This window comes from Onychostruthus taczanowskii, unplaced genomic scaffold (genome assembly GCF_017590055.1).
Source record: "Onychostruthus taczanowskii isolate IOZ18803 unplaced genomic scaffold, ASM1759005v1 scaffold8, whole genome shotgun sequence".
Lineage (NCBI taxonomy): Eukaryota > Metazoa > Chordata > Aves > Passeriformes > Passeridae > Onychostruthus > Onychostruthus taczanowskii.
The window spans coordinates 1,582,246-1,605,280 of record NW_024505892.1 but is presented as its reverse complement, the minus strand read 5'-3'; the positions used below and the strand labels follow the sequence as shown (position 1 = coordinate 1,605,280).

Genomic DNA, 23,035 nt, shown 5'->3' with positions numbered 1-23,035 from the left:
AATTTTGATGTATCCTTGGCTATCAGAACTGAGAAAGAATGAGATTTCTTTACTGAGTTGCTCTCTTTTGACCAAAGGTTCTTGGTAGAAGTTGTTGGTAGGAGTTGTGTGCTACAATTGAAGGGGACATTTTTTATATTTTGCTAGTATATTTATATTATATAATAGAACTAAATTATATCAAAAGTCAAACACTTCTTATTTGTGCACGATTTCTTACTAAGAAAAAAATGTCATTTTGCTTCCTTCCTTTGGCTTAAGTGATCTCTTTGTAGGCAGATGACTTGGATGAAATTAGTAACAATCTGTGTGAATAGGGGGAAAAAAGGTAAATCCATGGCATGACTTCTGTCTGCTGCATCATTTCAGTCCAAACATGTGCTGTACAAGATGAAATGCATCCAAGGAGCGCACACCTGCTACAATGAAGTCTGTTTTGGACAGACTGAGGGAAAATGGCCTTTCATTTTTATATTCACCAGTAAAGCATCTTCTCATTGCTGAGCTCTTCTAGCACCTGCTGTACTTCTTATACCAAAAACAACCTGTCAGGTGCAGACATCGTGAAGGAATTGTGTTTAGTGTCTCTGGAGACAGGTGTGTTTTCCTGGTCTCACCTGGGGTAGGGGGACAAAGCAGCTGGGGAGTGGAAGCATTAATCTGGCAAACCATAGTCACATAATGAACTTTCTCTTCATGAGGAGATAAATCTGGTACCATGAAAACATTCTTTTATATTATATCTGACCAAAAGCAGACAAAAACTATGCTAATGATAAATTAAAAACTGTGAGAGCACTTGGTGCTTTTCTTCTTTCTGTGTCACAGGTAGTAGTCAAAACCATGAGCCAGACAGATTTTTCATTTCTAAGGTAGTTTGAATGAGGTTGTATCTGCTGCATCCCATGAATCTGGAATGCTCTTCTTTATGTGTTTAGACATATAACACTTGGAAAGCAAAAAATGTTATTTGAGATAGAATCACATAATTTAATTTGCACATCCAACAAAGGATGATCAGAAAGATCAACTTGACAAATACCAAAATCTGAATTAAAAGATAGATCTTCTTGGCAGAGTATGACCTTCCTGTCTCAGTGCTCTTTTTCTGTGTCTGTTATTCTGCACTACAAACAGGAACCATAGTAACATATTCATCTGCTCGTGTTTTATTACTGCCAGTTGTTTAAACTAAACAAGAAAGTGACATAGTGCAAATTGTTCTGGACAAGAAATACAGCCCAGGTCTACAGTTAATTTTAATGAAGCAAAAATAAAAGAAAACACCTCACTTTTGGAGTGACGTGAATTCTGGTTTTGATAGAGGAAAGATAGATTGTTCTTGGAGAGGGCTCTCACCTGCCATCCTGACGGACTTGTTGTCTGTTTATTGAAAGACAGTTTTCAATCATAAAATCATAGAATCCCTGAGGCTGAAAAAGACCTCTAAAAGTCCAACCATTAACCCAGCACCACTGTGTTTGCCACTGGCCCCAAGAGCCACATCCACATGCCTTTTTGGGCACTTCCAGGGATAGTGATTCCACCAGTTCCCCAGGAAGCTTGTTCCAGTGCTTGACAATCCTTTTCATGAAGAAATTTCATGAAAAATAACCAATACCTTTCCTTGGCACAACTTTTCTTCTCTTCTTGGCATTTATCTGGAGGAAACTGACTCCCACCTCACAACAACCTCCTTCCAGGTAGTTACAGAGAGCAATGAGACCATTCCTGAGCCCTTTTTTCTTTAGACTAAACAACCCCAGCTCCCTCAGCTGCTCCTCCTCCTTGTGCTTCAGACCCTTCACCAGCTTCACTGCCCTTCTCTGGACATGCTTCAGGATCTCAGTGTCCTTCTTGTAATGAGACAGTCCAAAATTGAACACAGGACTCCCTCTGTGCTAAGTACAGAGGGACAATCACTGCCCTGGCCTGATGCTGGCCACATCATTGCTGATACAGGCCAGGGTGCCATTGGCCATCATTCATTCTATGCGTTCATGCCAGCATTATTGACACAAGACTGCTGTGCTGAGAGAAGCAGCTCCATACAAATTCCTAGTAGATTGGGTCAAAGAAGATCATTGCAATTACTTTTAACTTTTTTCAGTTTCAAAAATATTTCTCTCTTACATCTTATGTAGTTATTTCCCAGTTGGTGGAAACTGAGCCCCAGACCTAATCAATGAAACCTCATCAGTTAATTTCACAGTGAGCTTTATAAACAACTGTCTGAAAGCAGAAGTATCTAGTAGGTTATTTTTGTCAATCTCCATAGTTGCTTCATCTTCTGTTACCTGCCTCAGCTTTAACTATTTCATACATTGACTGAATTTCAGATACTGTATGAGAACAATACAGCTCTCACTGGGCTGACTTGTTTTAGACTTCCTGTGAAGTCAGGCTTTGGGGTTTCGTTGGTTCATGTGGGTCATTTTTTCAAAGTGGTATTTACAGTCAAAATGTCTAGAAGATTTTTTAAAAGTGAAACCTTGGATTCTATTGAATACCTCAGAAAACGAAATGTAATCCACTGCAGCTTCTGTGTGCTCCCTCTCTTTTGCTGTCATAGTTCCTTATTCTGTCACAGTGCAAACTCCTGAGGACACCACCAGAATATCACCACTAACCCTTGTACTGAAATGAACTTGTAAAAATTGTTCATTGATAAATGACTGCACAAAGTTCTAGTAGTTTGTTTGCACATTCTTGGAACCTTCCAAGTACAAAAGTCATTCTTAATTTTTTTTTTTTTTGTTTTGGTAGAAAAGATGTCTATCACCAAAAATATGCCTTTAGTATAAAACATTGAAAAGCCTATATGTGAAATTTCATCTTTTTTTTCAATTGATATATTTTATCCATGGGGTTGGTTTTTGTGTGTGCATACATGTGTACACACACACAATATAGAGAAAGTTTATAAGACTGATATTTTTAAGATCTTGCAATCTTTTTAAGCCCTGTGAGATGAGGTGTGTATTGCTAAGCTAGATCATGGTTTTGATGTTTTTTGACTTGGGAGTGCCTTTTTTGAATGTAAACAATGGAATACTGCAAAAAGACCATTAAATTAATAATTTAACTTCTTTAATGATGGTTAAGCATTCCAGTCCTGTCTTCAAGCACATATCAAACTTTGACTTAATTTCTGCTTATTTCTTAAATATTGAAAGACTATACAGAACACAGAAGTAAATGGTTTACCAAACTGTAAAATGACACATTTTTTCAAGTGCCAGTACTATTTATACATCCATGTGCATATCCACGTTCAGAAAATGTGTCTCTGCTCAGAAAAGTGGAAAGAGTTATGGCATTGTACACAAGCAGTTCTTGAAAACTTGTCTGATTAAGGTCATCCATTTTCTGGCAATGTATTGTTCTAAATATATATGTCTTTGTCTATTCAAATTCTGAGAAATTAGGAAGTTTTATCCTACCTTGTCTTTATTCAAAATTAGTGTGAGTATTATATATTATAATTACTAGCTATTAGTTTTCATTACCCTATTGTGAAGAATATGGCAATGAATCATGTGAACACCAAAAAAAATGTTCTTAAAACACATCCTGCAAACACAGCTAGTTAGCTTTCCCTAAGGCTTTGTGGCCTTTACAGTGCCTTTTAGAGGAAAAAAAAAAAAATAAAGGCCACATACTGGTCATAACAACTTGATAGTCCTGTTTGGTGGGGACTTTTTTTCTGACTCAGTATGAATAAACACTGTGCATGCCAGCATAGATTAGTTGTGTTTGAGTAATGTTGTTGGCAAAAACATTTTCCAGGTATTGTACAGTGTTTCTTCAATAGCTGTCTTTGATGGCTCTCTGCCCAAGACAATACAGAGCTGTGCAGAGCTGAGTGATCTCTGAGCAGGTTTAGAACTGAGAAATGGTAACCAACAGTTCAGCCAGGCTAAGAAATCCCAAAGCTGGGCTCATTTTAAACAAACTAGGTCAGGTATCTCTGTGAAGAATTATTTTGTCACATGTGAAAAGCACTGTTGGTTACAGAAGACTTTCTTTGTGTAAGATTCTATCTGTACTGAAGAGATTAAGAAATAAAAATATAAGAGATACCCTACAAGGTTAAACCAATGGCTCTCTCTAACCCCATTGCTTTCAGAAAGGATTTTCTGAAAAGTGCACAAGCCCATCTACTTTCTTTGGTTTCTTACCTTTGTACTTCACTGCAGGCTGGAACTGTTGTATAAGCAAAGTCAAGGGTACATCACTGCCACATCTAATTACAGACCTATTGTCAAGTCTGCTTAGCAAAAGCATAGGTGTTGACACTGCACAACTCTTTACTTCTGTTGGTGGGCAACCACCAAGCTATTAGGACAAAAAACAACCTCACAAAAAACCCTCTCATCTGTGTGGAACACTTTATATTTCTAAACAAGTGTTTGGCTTTTTTTTTCCTAGATTGTTGCTTGCTTAGTCATGAGTGACACAAAAAAAAGACACGCTGAAAATAGGCACAAAAGGAAATGGTAGCACTGCACAGGTCCCTATGACATTCAGGGACTGGTCCTTTACAGAACTCAACTATCTGCCCCATCTACACTAATGCCTCTTAGTCAACCCAGAGCTGCAGCCATCAATGACTTTAGCCTCACAGATTTATCCATCAATTATTTTGCTCCCTACCAAAGCTGCAGTGCTAAACCCAGAATATGTTATTACCCTAAAGACATTATGCTTCAACATGAGGCTATAATAGACATTTCAAAGATCTTGATACTGAGCGACCTTCCAGCAGCATAGTTTAGATGACACAAAATTTGCCTGCACTTTAATTTTAAAAGAGATTAGTAGAGAAAATATGATTCATCAGACTCAGATGCTTTTCTGTAGTAAAATGTTCTGTTCTTTTTCAAGCAAGGTATGCATAGCAGAGAAAGAACATAATTTATTGAATAATATTTTAAAAAAGGACAAAATATTATTACATATTTACTACTCTGTGTAAGGAGAAAAATAAATTTTCAGTTATTTTTAAACAATACTATATATGATATATTTAAAGATCCTTCTTGTGTAAAAACTTTAAAAATAAGTGATTAAACTTCTTTACATAAGAAGTTTGTCCTTCACCAGAATTTTCTTAAATGTTGACATTCAGGTGTTCAACTCATATCTGTGTAAAGAAATCCATGAGTGTTATAAGAATTTAGAATGGAAATTTACGTCTTTGCAGTTTTCAGTTCTCCAGCAGGCCTGGAAATCATCTGGAAGCAGCTCTTCAGAAGATCAAAACATTGATAATGAAAAAGTATTACTTTTCTCTATAACTTAAACCATATAGAAATACATACTTTTTTTTTTTTTCATGCTGGTACACTAATCTTGATCAATAAAAACTGGAAAAACAAATCAGTGATTTAAGTGATAAGTGATAGCTCCATAAAGGATTGCAGTAATTGACATTCCACTACTGTGCAGTGTACTCTGTAATAATTAACCTTATAAATTTATCTGCAGTAATGTCAGCAAGAATTTTTCCTTAGCTTTTTCTCACTAAATTAGATATATTCCTAGCTTAATTAACTTTTTTCCTCTGTATTTATACCATAAAAACTTTTGCAGCACAGCTTATTAAACCTCACTGCAAAAGAAGAGAAAAAAAGAAATCTAAGACTCACATGCGGGAATGAGTATGTACCATGAATTTCAGAAATGTTGAGAACTCACTAACCCCAGCTTTCCTTTTGAAATTACTGATCTTATCAGTCTCTGTAAAGGAACATGGAAGGAGCCTTTGCTCCTCTGTGGGTGTGTAGTGAAGGGAGCCATACACAAGCACACACAGACAAACCTGAGGGGCACACGAGGAGGGTGTGGTGATGAGGAGGAGCTGCTCAGTTGCACTGACAGAGGAGGGTATGTGGAGTGTGGGAACATTTCTTTTTTCAGGATTATCTGAGGACCTTGCCAACAAGGAAAGGGAGGGAGACAAGCACACAGACAGCAAAACTGACAAGTTAATGTTAACAAAGACAATAAGCAGACATAAAGTCAGTCACACCTGCTGATGAGCTACCAGGAAATGACAGGCAAACTCGGACTATGCAGCTGATAAGGATGTAAACCTGGGGATTCAGGATGTTATTACAGAATAACAACTTGATTATAATAATAAGATAATTATTAGTTTTCTGAATATGTGCAAGGAAAGAAAAGAAAAAATGAGATCTTTTTATTACAGAGCTAAAATACTTGAAAAATCACCCAGAAACTTCCTGTGATGCTGACAGAACTCTTACATGGTGTTGTGATCTCCTGCAAAAGAAATCTGTGTGAGGGTCTTGGTCTGATAATACACACAGTGATATGGAGTTTGATGTGCTCCAGCTTTACATCTGGAAGTCAAAGGTATATTTATTGTGTCACCCTTCACATCTGTCACCCTGAAAAGGTTAGTCTGAAAGGTGGGAGACCCTTTGTTTAAGTAATTTGTCCCACCATGAAAGAACCATTCTGTCCTTTGACTTAGAGTCACCTGAGGATGCCAGACTGCACAGTTTCTTCATGATTCCCTCTGGGGACAGAGTGTCCTGATTGTCCACCACTGAAAGCTGACTTGGCAGAGGACACAAGTCTACCACACTTCTGGCAATAGTCCGAGGTGTGAACCCAAGTGAATGTCCAAGAGAGAGCTCTACACAATACGGGTGAAGATATCTGCTCTGCCACCAGTGTCTTGGGCAGGCACGGGGGCTATTTCTTTCTCAGGGTTTCTGTATTATTTCTGTTTCTTTTCTGTGAGAAAAGAAAATAATTTCTCAGGAAAGATTTTCTCAAGAAAATCAATTGAGTGCTTTTGGAAGCTGTAATGGTTTAAGTGGATGTATGATTGAAAATTTTCTTGTCTATTTGAGTTTCCCATGGTGTTAAATCAATTCATGTTATTTGTGTTCTCTGTACCATGTTAACATTAAGGCTACCTCAAGATTTCCACTTTGTTCCTCGTTTATGAACAGCAGTTATTGCTACTTTTACAGTATATTATATCAGTGTAAAAGTACAAATGTATACAAGTACTACTAACATTGATGCAAGATTTCACTTTTTTATTTGAAAGACTGTGCAGCAGAAATAAGATCTCAAGAATGTATTTTAAGTTTGGTTTTGTTTTTTTTTTTTTGAAAGAGGTGACTATATGGCTGTATTTCACACTCCAAATCCTAAAGCAATGGGTGCTAAAGACAGTGGTAGCTTTTTATTGACTCCAAAGGCAAGTCATTTCAGAACAAGCTTTAAGTGCAACGGAACCTCAAAACTACAAACAAACTAGCAAAACTATAACAGAGAATAAATGTATACAATTGAATTTAATCTCTTAAATGGGACTTGTGTAACTAAAACATCACAAAAAGCAATATGATATCACTTTCACCTACTGTTTGTTTTCTCATATAGAAGAACTTCAGAGCAGATTAAATAATACAGCATGCAGATTACTAATATTGTGGAGAATGAATACAAATGTTAAAAGTAACTACACAATAGCTAAACAGGGACTCACAAAATGAGATGAATTTATGGATATTTCCAAAAATTAATGCTATCAGATTGTGATTTGTTTCCTGTTGTGCAGTGAACCCAGTATTGGGTGAGCTATACTAAATTACATAGCTCATGCCCTTGGCCTCATAAAACTATTCCTACAGGAGAAACAGTCACTTCCAGTCATTACTGAGTGCAAGGGTGGCCAAAGGTGCAATGGTTTGTCATCCTGCAGCAGACTCAGAGCAAATAAATTTCCATGTTTGCAGAGTGATCAGCTGCCATTATCAACTACTGAAAAATGAGTGTAGTATCATTTGTAATCGCTTACAACAGGTGACAGTAGGGTCATGGCCCACCATGTCCTTGTGGGAAAGGTTTACACACAGTGTGCCACAGATTTTTAGACCAATGCAAAAGTAACCTTGGTGTTTATGTTTGCAAGATAGTAAATTTGCTTTAGACTGGAAGAGGAAATGCCTGCCATTGTGATGGGCTTAAACCAATTTGCTCGCTATTGAATTTTCCCTCTTCTAAACAATCCCACACAGTTACTTTACTGTAAAAGCCTGTGAAGCCCTGACAGGCCCTTTATTTAGGGTGCTCTATTTAGAGTCCTTTATTTGGGGCACAGCTCTTTATTTATTGTGCTGAAAACAGTGGCGTAACACAAAACAAAGATATTTCTTGGACCAAAACAGACTTTAGGGGCTCAGAGTCCTTTTTGACACATCTGTTGCCCTCTTCACATGAGAAAGTAATGTCCTGCTGTTTCTTCATCTCTGCCCCAGTGATTTGTTAGTAAAGCCTGGGGCTCCTTTTGTGTCTCAGATACACATATGGTCAGTCTGCCAGGGTAGGTGAGAATTTTATGTTTGCAGCCATTGGGATTGTGGAGTAAGCTACTGTTCAGTATTACAGTCCAGTTGTCAGTGATTAGTAAATTGAAACCATCTGTTTTTAAAGACACTACTGTCACGGACATATTTTATGAAAAATCCTTTTGCTAGGACCTTTTCTCCTGAGAAGCTGGGAAGCTTCATCTTCTCCATGTTTTGCTGCTTTGGAATGTGATTTGGAGAATTGTTTACCCAGCACGTGAAATTGTTTTTACTTGATGACCAATGACAGCCACCTGTGTCGAGGCTGTGAGCAGTCACAGGATTTTATTATCATTCCTTTCTTTTCCAGCCTTCTGATGGGTCTTTCTCTCTATTCTTTTTAGTATAGTTTTAGTGCCACATTTTAATATAATATAATATAATATCATAATATAATAAGTCAGCCTTCTGAAACATGGAGTCAAGATTCTCATCTCTCACCTCGCCTTGGGACCCCTTCGAACACAACCATACACTACACAATGAAAATGTGGTGAATCTTCTCCTTCAGTCTAGAAGTATAAAGACTTTTTTTCTGGCAATAACCTGCAAATTCCCATCTTGCTACAAAGAAATGATAGCAAAAGTAATGCCTAATTTTGGTGGTAGGCTCAGAGACATTCTGTCCCCAAAATATTACCTCTGTTTATTAAAGTACTATGCTTTCCATATTACAGTGTTTAAGCATCTATACTCATTGTAAATTCCAGCAAGATAGTGACTATAATATATTAGAAACATAGGTTTAAATTGCCTTGTTTTAGCTAAAGATCCTCTTTTATGTGGATGAACGTATCACTTGTATTCTAGTGTACATATTCATTATCAAATAAGTATAGGATACGAGAAAGGAAAAATGTCTCCTTTCTCCTGGAAGAAAGAAGCAGAGAGGTTCCTCAAGAATCCTTCATTTTAGCTTTATATGAAATCAAAGTATTCCCTAAAATAATGTAAAGAGTATTGCTTGGTTTTGTCTTATGTTCAGATAACATAATCACTTCTGAACAAAATTAAAAGGAAAAAAATGGTTATATTTTGTTGGAACTTCTGTTTGAAAACATAACAACAAAACCTCTACATTTTATTAGTATTCAAATGAAGTACTTTCTCAAATTAAACTATAATATTTTGTTTAGAAAATAGATGGAGAAATATAATTTAATTCTCTTTTCCTTTTTGCTTCTATGCCTCTTCTCATATCTCCTCTTATATTCTGCCATCTCACCAATAAAAATCTCTCAAGTCTAACATAAATTTAGTGTTTCTGGAAAAACACCAACCAGTCATCTATATCTGCTGACAAGAACACTATGAAAATGTTATCCAAAAGCCAAGAGCAAAATGGGATCTGTTATTTTCCAAAACTGTATTTCACACTGTAATGGTTATTCAAAGAAAAATCGCAGTATTGATCTCAAAGTGTGGAAAATACAGAAAAACTTAGTGCTTGTTACGACAGACAGTCACTTTCAAACATACAGACAGACTTTTAAAAACATAAACTAGTGTTGCTCTGTTGCTTTGATAGATCTCTGCTGCTTACATGGTGTAGAAATGAGCCTTTTTTTTTACACAACTATTTTATATACGTCTATTCACATGTTCTGTGTTTTCCTCTGTGGAAAGAAAACAAACTTATTCCATCCACTGTGAAGACTCAGAAGCTCCAAGTCCCACACACAACGCACACAAGACAGTCTTCATTTTAGTTTGTGATAAGTTATTCAACAGCAGGGCTCTGAGCAATATGCATGACCCAGTTCTTTCCGTATGAAGCAAATTCATTGTAGTTGCCAAAGGTTAAGTGTGATGCCTGACATAACTGTTCCTGAAAACCTGAATTTCTGGTTTCACTTGGAGGGAATTAGATTTTTTATTGTGGTAAATAAGCAATCAGAATTGTGCTGTGTCACTGTATATAAACAGTTTAATGTTTTTTTTATTCAATTCCAAGTCAGGTACTCTCTGCAATGTGTTAAGATCTCAGATGATTTACTTGTGTAGACAGAGAAGGGTGTTGTTATAGAAATGTTTTTGCACAACCTCTACTGACTCGCTTTTTGCTGATGGTATTTTGGTGAATGAGGTTTAAAGCAAAGACTCCTAGACAATAAATATCTGATGAAAACTGATGTCAAATCATTCTTTTGGCAAGTACAAAAATGAGTGGTGTGATGAACTAAGAAAGTGACAGAGAAAAGATCTGTTTAGAGCAATCCTCACAGTGAGAGTTAGTCTGTGAAATTGTTTCAAGGGATATTCTGTAAAATTGTTTTCCCAAGTAGGACTGAAATGGCTGCCAAAGGCCAGGCTCCCTGTGGGAACAGGGTAAGATGAAAACCAGCATTTACAGAGCAGTGCAGCAGCTCAGCAGCAGGCTAGAGCCCTTGGGCACTGAATGAAGTCCTCAGCTATGTCTTTCTTTTCTCATTGTTGTCTACTTACTCTGACTTTCTTCTCTCAATCCACCCACTTGCTAATTCTATGGTCCCCTCAGCTTTGGGTTTTTACTGTTCTGTTTTCTCTGTTCTTCCTGTAATGTCCTATGACTTCCTTTACCATTTGCTTTAGATTCCTTCCTCTTAAATTTTGTCCTTCCATGTACCCTTCAATATCTGATAGTAAATGACAGTGGGGGACAAAGAGAATTAAAAATGATCCCAGGCGTGCGTGTAGAAAGAAGTAAGGAGGAAGAGCTCTGCCTGAAAACCAATCTTAGGTTTTCTGGATTCTGCCCAGTTAAAGTCTGCAAGCCCTAGAGAAATCCCTGAATTCCCACTGTTTAGATTCTTAGGCCATTTATGGGAAGGTCCGTGTTTTTGAAAATGCTCTTGAAAGGAATCTTGCTGGCAAGTGTTCATTTTTATGGTTTAGCCAGACTAAAGATTTTTCTGGTTTTGGCTGATTTTATCTCATATGTTTTGGGGTTTTTTGGTTTTGCTGTTGTTTTGTTTTGTGGGAGTTTTTGTTGATTTTTTTGTTTTGTTTGTTTGTTTTGGTTTGTTTTTTTCCCCCTGGAAACTGTCATCAGGTTCACTGTAAACTATACAGGGAAAAATTGAATCAGCCAGCACTCATCTCCCATTCTCTCTTTCATGCATACACCTCATCATTTGTAAAGCACATTTTTTTCTTAGGTATGTTATGTCTGGAAGGCTTTCTTCTATGCAGTGATATTTCCTAATTTTCTGAAAAATCAGCTCTTGAAGCAATGCTGTTACTTCATTAGTCTTATAATTAAAACAACCTAATATTTTCTATCAGAAGAGCTTGTTTAGCTGCTTTTAACTTTTCCTGGCTTTACCTGATTGGGTGTGAATTTTCCAGGATTGATTTCCAGGATTGATGCCAGGATTGATACCAGGCACTGACGAGGCACAGGGTGCCTCTTCCTCTGCCTGGAAACAAAAAATATGTCTCAGAACAATACAAGAAATCTTTTGTTCATGTTCGTTGGAGAAAGAGCCTGATATTTAGTAGGGAAGATTGGTGCGCTAGAAGTGTGTGCTTTTTTGCTATCTAAGAAAACTTTGCTTCAAAATAACAAAGGCTTTTAAAATAAAATTATATTTTATAGTAGTAACTGAACATATTATTAAAATTTGACATCTACATTCTCTATTTTTGATATTTTGGGAGAACCCAAAAATGCTTGGAGCCTTCCTGTCAGCATAGAGAGGACTTGCTTGTGGCTCCCTTGGTAAACTTCTGCCCCGGTTTCCGCACTATTCTTTACCCACAGCAGGCTGCAAACGTGGCATGGATTAAAAGCTGGTTCAGCAGCCTTCTTTGTCCTGCATGGATGACAGCAGAGAAGAGTGGTGCACACAAGTCTGTTCAGGTTTCCATGTGCTGAGTAAGTGCAGTGGTCACATGATGAAAGTAGTTGAATAAGACCCTGGAGGATCTCTCTGTCTCTGTCTCTTCAGCTTTCCATGCATCTCTCCTTGTCTTCTGTGGCACAGAAGTTAGCACCTATTGCTGTCCGAATAAACCACTACATACTGCAAATGTTAAATTCAAGTTGGACATACAAAATGAGTAGAAAATACTCACAGTATTTTCATATTGCCTTAGTCCCTTTCTGGGCTGTTTCTCCACTGCAGAAAGTATATTACAAGGAAAAGAGCTATAAAAAGTATTTAAAGAATATTTGTAGAGCATTTGGATATTACAGTAATGAACACTGTAACAGAGGCTGCTAGGAAAGAAGCCATTCATGTAATTTTGTAACTGGCATGGAGAGCAGATGCTAAACAATATAAATTGTTTAATACAGTAAATGAACTCTATCTATGCAATGACAAAACAAAATAGAGGGTAACTATTCAGTGAGCAGCATTCATATTAACACTGTAGGGAGCACTGGATATGACCATGTAATTAAAGATGGTATCACAGTGGATCTTCTGAAAATGGCTGAGTGGATGCCATGAAAGCAATATTAATATTGTCATCTCCTAACTTTGAAGTACTTCACTGTGCAGTTAGAGCTTTCTATGACAGTAGATTTTGAGGTATTTAAAATGTAAGCTTCATATGCTGTTGGAGCTTTTCTGTATTTGTTTTGGCTCTTACACAAGCTTTCTTCATTCCAGAAGAAACTGGGATATATGTGGTTTCAGTATAGAGAGTATCTGGGTTTTTTTTTTTTTTTTTTTTGTCTTCACCCAAGAATTTTGCTCTAAATGCAGTAATTCTTTGCTTTTCTCAGTCAAAGAAACCCATTCTCATCAGCCCAGTACTACAGACACAGTTAACACACTTGAGTTAATCTTCTGGAGGGCCAGATAACCTTTTTGTCAGCACCATTTGTTCTCTAATGGAGACTTCTGGTTGAGAACTACAGGAATCTCAACAAACCCTCTCAGCTGTTGACATTTAGCAGCCTCAAGAGACCTACCCCAACATGAGAAAGTAAGCCCCAGCTGTAAGCACTTATGAAAAGTGAGAAGCAAGATGCCCTTATGCTACAAAGTGCTGATCCAGGATAGGATTGTGTAGTCCATTTTAACATCTTCAGTAATTTTTGAAAATTAATATTATGTGACTTATCTGCTGTTATTCATTCTGTTGTTACTCCTTGCTATTTTTCAGCATATTTTGCCCTTTCCTCCCTCTTCATTCCTGTTGTAATGATGACAGCTTCTATATGTTGTTTTACCTTACTGCTGATTCAGCCCTCAGGGCTTTTGGTTTTAACTGAACATTAACAAAATTAGGAGTATGTCACAGATCTCTGCTTTTAGCCTTATCTTACCTCCAGCATCCTGTAACTTGAATGAAAAACTGAAATAATCTCCTCATTTCCCAGCTACAACTACTTACTAAAGGAAATTCAGTGACTTCAGATATAATATTGTAGAGTTAATTCTGACTTTTCTCCTGTACATATTAAATCTAAATAACGGTAGAGGATAAAAGTGGGAAACTGGTGAACTTTAAAGGAAATGGGTGAAAAACTTCTGCATCATTTTCTCTGCTGGTTTTCAGTGGGAATAGCAAAAGAGCATTGAGGAATCTGCTGGGATTTCCAAGAAAGTTAAAGATTGCAGATGTTACTTCAGGCTCAATGTTTAGCTTGGTTGTGAGCATTTTACCCACATCCCAAAGGAGGATGCTCACAGAGTCCTTAATCATAAATTTAGAGTTTCTGTTGGAATACAATTGTGAAGGATCTGTCCAAGGAGTGTCATGTCCAAAGAAATATTTTGTCTGGCCCATGAGTGAAGTGCTTTGGCTAAGGTTCAGCACACACCTTGTGTTAAGAGTCAGGATTTAGCATGTTAGGGATTCAGGAGAGACCAAGGAGACAGGTTGAATGTAGGGAGGTGTGGGGTCTGTGAAAGGGGTGTCCAAGGAACGGCTGGCTGCCAAAAAAATATTTCCCTTAAGAGCATTTTCATCTGGAGCATGGCTGAGGATCCTTTTTCTGGGAGGAGATTAGTTCTGAGTGTTGGATAGAGTTAATTTCAGAACAGAAAAAGCCCATAGTTCCCAGATTAGTTGAGATCTTCTGTAAAATCTTCAGTCTCTATCTCAGACAAGTAAGTGGATTGCACAGATTTCATCAGAGGTGGATTTTGCATTAATGAGATGGAAGAAAACTCATTTGCATACTCTTTGTTATGGGGATATTTGTGGGTTTTGTTTTTTCCACTGAGGCTTTTGTCCTTTTCTAGGCATGTTACCAGGCACTGGAAATCGTGCCAGTGATATACCACTGGAGAATTTTGCCTCCACATTTTTCTTTACTTTAGCTCTTAGCCTGTATTACTTTTCCTTTCTTCTACTGTCCAGAAGTTCTGGCCATATATTCCTGCTATAAGAAGTGTAGAAGTAGGAGTGACTACTTTTATTTTAGCAGATTTTTTATGTAGCAAAGCACAGGGAGACAGAAAGCAAAGCCAGGTAAATATGACTTTGACATTTAGATGGACTCAGCAGTGCATTACACCATGGAGGACAGAAAGCTTCTCAGGAACGGCAGTGGTGGAGCCAGGTAGCACTACCAACTTCCCTTGAGCTCATGACTCCATCTTAACTCAAACTGGGCTGAATAGGTAGGCAGGAATGAGTGCAAGGTGATGTGATCTCTGTTTTTTAAAAAAAATGCCCTTCAGGTATAGCCACCAGCATTCAGCTAGATGAAGATTTTCTTTGCTGGAAGAAGGTCTTCAGAGGTCTCAGCAGTGATACTGTCACAGTCAGAGAACATCCAATGACAAAACCTGCTATGATCCATGATGTGATATGGTGATGATAAATGTGCTAGTGGAACTGGTGGCCAAAACAGAGGTGATTACTATGCTGTCAATAACCACAACAGATCTCACTGGTATTCCAGTATTGAGCATCATCTGCAACAAGTGAGGACTGTGTTTGTTATGGACCTATACAAAGGTCATGTTTTCTGGCTCCAAAGGTCTATATGACCTGGAAATACCCTATAATTTTTAATGAACACATTCCCAATAGCTATGAATGATGGTGTAAGCAAGAGATTCAGAGGAAGCTGCTAGAAACAATCCCCAAAAACCAGATCTGGCATCCTACACTTCAAAGGGAGTTAGGGTGTGGGATGCAGTGTTGGCCAAGAAAGCATGTTCCGGGGTCTTGCTGACAGAAGAGCGCTATTGCTGTGCTAGCCAGACAGCTCCTGCTAGAAGTGGAAAATTGTGCCCAATTCTGAATGCACTCATTTGTGCCGTACCTGGTAATCCAGCACCCATAGTCATGACCCAAAGTCGTCTGGCTGTGAGCTGAAGTTCAGGCTGATACTGTGTAAGAATTGCTAATTCGAACTTCTCCTGGACTGTCTGCTGCCAATACACTGCACTGGAGTCAGAGAAGTTACTTAACCAGCTCAGTGGATAGTGCTTCATGTTTAGTTCTTGTTTTCTAAGTGTTCTGTTTTAAAACGTTCATCTGTCTTTGAGCCATAAAACATGAATAGATTTACTGAGGATTGGGTGTTGTTTTGGTCTGACCTTCCTATCCTGCAGAGCAATATCTTGTGGTGAGCAATTACTTTGATTCATTATTACTTTTTAGAGTGCTTTTCCCTCTAAGATACACACTTTTGGATGAAGTAAAATGTTATGCCTTTTGAAGCAGAAGTTCAATTGCTAGAAATCGAAATAAGCTCTTCACGCTTTATAAAAGGAATTTAAACTTCCATTACACAGAAAATAGTACTTTAAATTCAGATGTGCTTTAGTTAAAAAAAAAAGTGAAAAACAAATTAAATTATTTGCTTTGAAGTTAAGAGATTGTTTTTTCACATTCAGTATTACTTTTGGTACTGTATAATTATTATTGCAAACCAAATGGCTTTGAACTAAGAATCAAATATTCAAGTGCTATTAAAAGTAATTTTCCCTGTATTTTTCTGAAACATTTTAATCAGATCATATAACGTCAGGCAAATGAGGTAATACACAATATGTATCCACTTTTCACCCTCATAATAATTGCTTCAGTTACACTTACCTCCTCTAATACTTTTGCTCTAATGATATTATTTTGCAAGTTAGGATCTTTTTAACTGCTAGGCTCATCTGGTGTCAGAACCTACATATTATATATCCTCTATATAATCTTTAATGGTAATTTCATATTGATTTCAGTGAAGTTTTTCCAGCCTAATAAAAATAAGCATATTAGTTGAAATGTTTTGAAATCAAAGAAGCAGATACTTGTGCTAAATGTGATGCACTTATGTGCATATTATTTTCCCAAATCATGGTTTATATTGTAGACGTGGTTTTTACATACACAGAGTAATAGTGTATTAATTAATATATTCAAAATAAACCAACAGTTTCCTTTAGTTGCATAGATTGTATTACTGCTCAAGTATTCAGCTTTAGAAGTTTGCACTACTAACAGTGTAGTTGAGTCACATAAAGACTATATTGTAACTATGGCTATAAAATCCAGTCTTGCTAACAATGCACTGGAAGCTCTTTTGGTTTGGTACAAAATTAAATTCTTTTGAAAAGGTACTATCCTTGTTACCCACAAAGAAAGGAGACAAAAAATTGAACAACTCTTCTGACACACTCTAATGAGGATTAGTCACTTTGAACATGATTGAATGTTCTAGTACTTCAAGGGGAAAAATATTCATTTTTTTTGGCTCATATAGTTTGTTAGATTTCAGATGTCATTCTCAGAGCAAGTATGTTTATAAATTTCAGAATGATTCTAATTTAGATTTTAGGGCAGACAGATTTTCTTTGCGACTTGAATACCGTTGAACTTGTACTCTCCTTCCTTTGACAAGAACCTTACTCAAGGATTTGAACATTTATTGATTACTTAGTTTTCTGCAGTCTAATGAATGAATTAATTAAATTAATTAGTTGAATTAATGAACACATTTAACTAATTAAAATTACTTCTAACACATTACAGCTTTCTGGTGAGATTACTTTGCTTGCCAAATATGTATCAAGACCTATTTTATCCAAATCATCTTCAGCTCAGCAGACAGGAATATGATCTGGAAAAATCTGTCTTTAATTTTCTTTTGTTAATAAAGCATACTCAGTGTGGGTTAGTGCTGTCTGTATTTGCCTCTTTTTATTTCCTCTTTGTTAACACAAACCCATTTATCAGTCCTCATGCTTGATCAGCTAAGGCATCACCCAGTATTCTTATTTATTTCCTCCATTCCTCTTGATGACTACAAGCCTTGCAGATACTAAAATAGTTTGTTGATGACTCCGTCTGTACTTTCATTAGTAATTTACAAATCAAGTACGCGACTTACTTGTGGTGCATTGATTTATACTTGAAGTTTGTATAATAGTTTTAGCTATGATTAATTTAAAAGGAATTCTCCTATGAGCTTATGGCATCTTTCTGGTACCTATTTATCATCATTTGCTTCAAATAAGAGGTGGAGCTAATCTTGGAAAGAGCTTTGCATGTTTTCTGCAAGGAAGATGAACACCACCCCAGCTGAAAATGCTGACTCATCTGTGTCTTATGTCTCTTTAATTTAAACTCAGCACAAAGCAGCAAGAGAGCTAAATCTTATCTTTAGAGGAGCAAATTAAAATTATTGCTTGAACAAGCCTTTGTAAACTACAGGGTTGAGTGAGGAAAAATGTTTTAAAAGTAAGAGATTGTAGTAGATTTTCACAGAACACAGGTGCAGAGATTTTTGTAGTGGTTTGAGGGATACACTGGTTTTGTGTCAAAAAAAAGCTGAAAAATTGCCAGTAACTCCTTTGAGGTATTGACGTGGCAGTGGAATGGGGAAGCAGGGTGATTTACACCTTGGAATCTGAGAACTCTTCTGCAGTTTGAGACATTTTTGTCTTTTAAGATGTTGGGTTGTTAGCACATACCCGCACCTCTACCTAGTTCAAGTGGCATCAATGGACTTGGCATCAATTTCTGCCCTTGTAGCCTTGGCAAATTTTCTTTTGGTGATTTTTTCTGGGACAAGACCAGTCTGTCATTTCTGAATGCTTGTTGCCTTGAAAGCAGTAAGACTTTTCATCAGCAATAAAATCCAGATTTCACTCAAATGCGTAAGCGATGTTTTCTAGCAATAAATTTGTTCTGCAGTTCTTGTTGGCTTTTTCCCCCCCCATACTATTGACATTTAATTAACATAGCACAGATTATCTCTTAGTAAATATGCAGCATGTTTATAAAAGCTAAACTGTCTTCCTGGTATGTTTCACTGAGTGATAAAATTAATGGTTTTTATTTGTTCAGATGGTTCTTTGGCCCAATCAAACGAGCAGATGCCGAGAGACAACTGTTGTACCCAGAAAACAAGGAAGGAGCCTTCCTAATCCGAGAAAGTGAAAGTCTAAAAGGCGAATACTCACTCTCAGGTATATTCTAGTTTTTCATCTGAAGCAATATTTTAAAAATTTTTCAGGTGGTCTGGGCTTTTTCATCTTCCAGAGCAATAAACTGTGGGTATGAAAATGAAATTAAGTTCATAATAATGTGGGGGTTTTTTTTCCCAGGAGGTACATAAATAAAACTTGGCAAAAGTAATTTGAGTTTATATTTTATAGACTTTGTTTATCAATATACTCAGAACAGAAATTAACTTTTTTATGCTTAGCACTTCCAGTGTTCTAGCTGCCTTAATATATTTTCATGACCAAAGCATAAATAATTACATTAACATTGTACACTACAGCTCTGACTACACAAAACAAAGATAAAAATAAAAGCATGTTGACAGATATCTTCAATTCAAGAAAAGGAGATTTCTGTTAGAGCTCACACTTAGGTTTGTCTTTATTTGTTTTCAGGGATAAAATTGTAGGAAGGTCTTCAAAGCTGTACTTTAGAATCAGTGATATTTCATTGAAAATTTCACTGTAAATGTCAGCAAAAAATTAGATTGATTATAATTTTGAAATTTATTTAAGTTCTTTATTTGAATCTGAATTATTATCAAATTAGGACACATTCATTAATAATTTTACTCACATTTAAGTACATCATGTTTTTTCATGCTGTACATATTTGCCATTTTGTATAGTAAACGTGATTGCTCATTGGTTGTTTTCTGTGAACACTTCCCATCAAACTTGTCACACAACTGCGAGTCACGAGTATAGTGTTGTACTTGTGACAACAGGGCTATACACCCAAACTTCCTAATATATTCTACCTATACTAATTCCAGAGCCAGGAAAGTTTTTTGATGTTTGTGAAAAAGCCATGAGTAGTCATGTGCAGAATTATGTAAGTGAAATGAGAAGCACCTTATCCATAACCAGATTCTTTCATATTGACTCCTCTTTTGCCTGGGTGATTATGTGTCACTCACCTTCTGAACATACACAGAAACACAGCTTAAGGTTGTGAAGAAACATGTTCTTGGTTTCACTCTCCCAATTATAACTAGAGTGTATGTACCTGCAGTGTCTTGTGGTAATGTGAGGAATGTTTTTTATTGCCAAGACAAAGAAATGTGAATTACAGGGATGTTTATTGAAATAAATGTGATATTTACAGTACTGGGAGAGGTTACTCCACAGTTTTCAGTTTGCCCTCAAGGAAGTTGGTCCTTGCCATGAAGTGCTTAAAGGAAAACCACCTTTAGCAAGGAATCAGACTGCTCCTGAGCAGAAGTGGCCCCTTTGTGTGCGCACACTTTTGTCCAAGGACTGTATTACAGCCCCAGACGTTTCAAAATGCTTTCTCTACATGTGCCAAGTTATTGCTGTGTTACATGTTTCAGCTTCCTTCGAGTTCATCAGTGAGCTGATTTTATCCAAGAACTGGGCTAAACTGGTGACAAGGTGGTGTTATGCAAGGAAGGAAAGACAAGCGTGTATTATCTTCTTAATGATGGCATGTAAATATTACTAAACATCAATGAAAAATCTTTCTTTTGTGCACCTGGGGGTGGAAATGCAAATTATTTTATTATTTGTTGTGATAAGGCACGAAATGATGACACAGACACTGCTGCTCTCGAGGGGAACAAAAAAGAAGAACTTTATTTTCTGACTCCAACATTTATAGTTTTCCAAAGGTGACAGTGGATTGGAGGGTGACAGTGCCACCTCTCCAATGCCACTGGACAGACCAAGGGTCCATCAATTCTCTCCACCTCCATGAAAGAATGCAAAACATAGGTTATTTACAGAACTGTGTGTGAGAAAGTTTGTTGAAAGAATGTAAACATCAGAAGGCTTAACAAAGTCTTACAAAATCAGGGCGACAATTATTCTTTCTCCTTTTAGGAAAAATTTAAAATATTATTTATTTATCCTGCACGCTGACCACTTCTCTAACGGGAAAGTAGAAGTATCTTAGGTAAACTAGAGAAAAATCCAAGACAATGAAAATAAATATTTGGCCAGCATTTGCAGTGGTATAAAATCATCCTTTGATGCTGCTGTTTAGTTTTTTTGTTACAAATTTTGGATAGAAAATTTATTCCATCTGATCTAGTATATTTGATTCAATTACGAAAGCTTGTGGTAGACATTTATTTACATTTTTTATAAGCTTATTTGGGAAAAGGAGATTTGATGATGAATGATAAGAGGAAGATATGAAACCAACAGTGTGGGTTTGTTTCATGGTGGTTTGTTTGATTAAGGAAGATAGTAGAGTGGCACTGAAGAAAGTAATACACAGAGAGGCAAGGCTCCAGCTGCAGGAGCCAGCTCTCCTTCATGCACAAACATGGGTTATACTCTGAAAATGCATGCATGGATGTAATGTATCATCTCAGATTTATTAAATGTTTGTGCTCTTTTAAGCAAGGAAATAGGATAAACTGAAGCAATCTGTAGATGCTATTAGTGGCATTCTTTCCCAGTGCTGCTGTATTCTTTAGCAGCTTCCCAGAGTTGAACATAATTTATCCTTAACATGTTACTTCATCCCAAAGAGCTAAATATTATTTGCTGCTTACTGAATCAGCTTAGCTGAATGGCATCTGTTTGTATTTTTCTTCCAACCTAATAGTACACATCATGGTCTAGATGTTTTATGTCCATTATCTCATTTCTTACTTTTCTTGGAAAGCTAGTGCATTCTAAAGCAAACAATGAAATAGTTTGTATAGCGGGAAGCATTAGTAGGAAAGAAGGTAGTTCAGTTCACCAGGTTTTGTGGAGAAGAGAGTTTTCCTGAATCTTTCCTGTTTGTGCTATCAGTAGGAATTATGAGACACTAAAGCTGAGGTGGAAGGATGGCTTCTCTCCATGGTAGCTGATACACAGATGGGAGAAGTCACACCCAATATTTTGGAATACGTCCCTAATTTCTGTTTCCAATTTTTCAGTCCAGAAACAATAGACTTCAAAAGTCCCATCGTCTGTAGGTCTGATTGGTTTTGCTCTAGCTTTTATTGCGATTTTGGTTTCATTGCAGAGTAGATGATAATGTCTTGAGGAGAAAATCTAGCTTTCAGTATTAAGGTCTTTAAGAAAATATTTTAATTCTGCATCCCACATGACATTTAGGTAAAAAAAGAAGCTGAAGAGGAAGATTTTTTCATTTTACCCAAGAGCCCATAAACTGATTTTATCACTTTTGTGCTTGATTTCATACTCATATAGACAATGAGATATATGAGATTTAATGTTAATGGAGACAAGTGATCTCCTTAGTAAAAAAAAAAAAAAAAAAAGTTAATCTTTAATGAAAATTACACTTTTAACCTCTAAATTGTCTTGTTAGGAAACTCTCAATTTGTAAGATTTGGATAATAAATAATTATTAAATTAAAAACAAAAATTCATGTTCAGAAAGGTTTTTTTCATCTGTGGATAGTGAAATGGAAAGCTCATCAAGCCAGATAGGCCCCTGACATGTGTTACTATAAATTTAGGGTGTTTGACATTTTAAAAATAGGTTTTCCCATTTTAAAAATGCACATGTTGCCGACAGATTTTTATGTTGATGACTCCAGCATCTGGTGTGAAATGCATTAAATTTTAAGCATGTTGGTGCCATCTTAGATGTTGCCTCATTTTAATTAAAAGCCATAATTTAGATGTGCTCAGCTTAATTGAGTGTCATTGCCAATGATAGCAGCAGACTCTGTACTTAGTCCATCACTGAATAATGGTATCTAAAAGAAAAGACTTATTGCATTAAATAACAATGTAAATGGTTTGTGTTTTCTTCAGCTATTTTTTCCATGCTCCTAAAAGAATGTTGTGTGTTTTCCTCTTGGGTTCCAGCACAGGGAAAACAGGTAGTTGTTTAAGGCAGCAGACTCACGGAACTGGCAAAATCATGGCCATACTAAGGGGATGATTTTGGATCTGCCTCTGTACCTGTTCTGTGCTGGTGAGAGTGATCTCATGAGTCACCCTCCCCCCACATCCACTCTCGGCATGGAGGCAGAGCAGTGGTGCTGTTGTGCTGTTGGCAGTGCTCCATGCTGAGTGCTGGGGGAGGGCATTCCCAGGAGCTGTGTTGGGACACATCGTTTTTGGCAGTAATGGAACATTAGTGTCTCCATGACTCATTTAGTGAAGGTGTGGACTCTGCTGGTGTCACCATAAATTTTTGTGCCCTGAGGAAAGAGTAGTAAATTATTTTATTCACATTCTTCAGGTGGCAAAATCTACTTCTGCTTAATCCATCATGTGAAGACGGATAGCTGGGAGAGGATAATCCTTCTG

General features: G+C 36.9%; 1 protein-coding gene across 1 annotated transcript in view; it reads left to right on the top strand.

The window, feature by feature from the left end:
• FRK (fyn related Src family tyrosine kinase) overlaps positions 1-23,035 on the top strand; it is a 46,829-nt gene that overhangs the window by 3,500 nt on the left and 20,294 nt on the right. Inside the window, exon 2 of the mRNA XM_041423748.1 lies at positions 18,633-18,754. Within this exon, the coding sequence (XP_041279682.1) occupies positions 18,633-18,754 (122 nt within the window). The remainder of the gene's footprint in view (positions 1-18,632; positions 18,755-23,035) is intronic.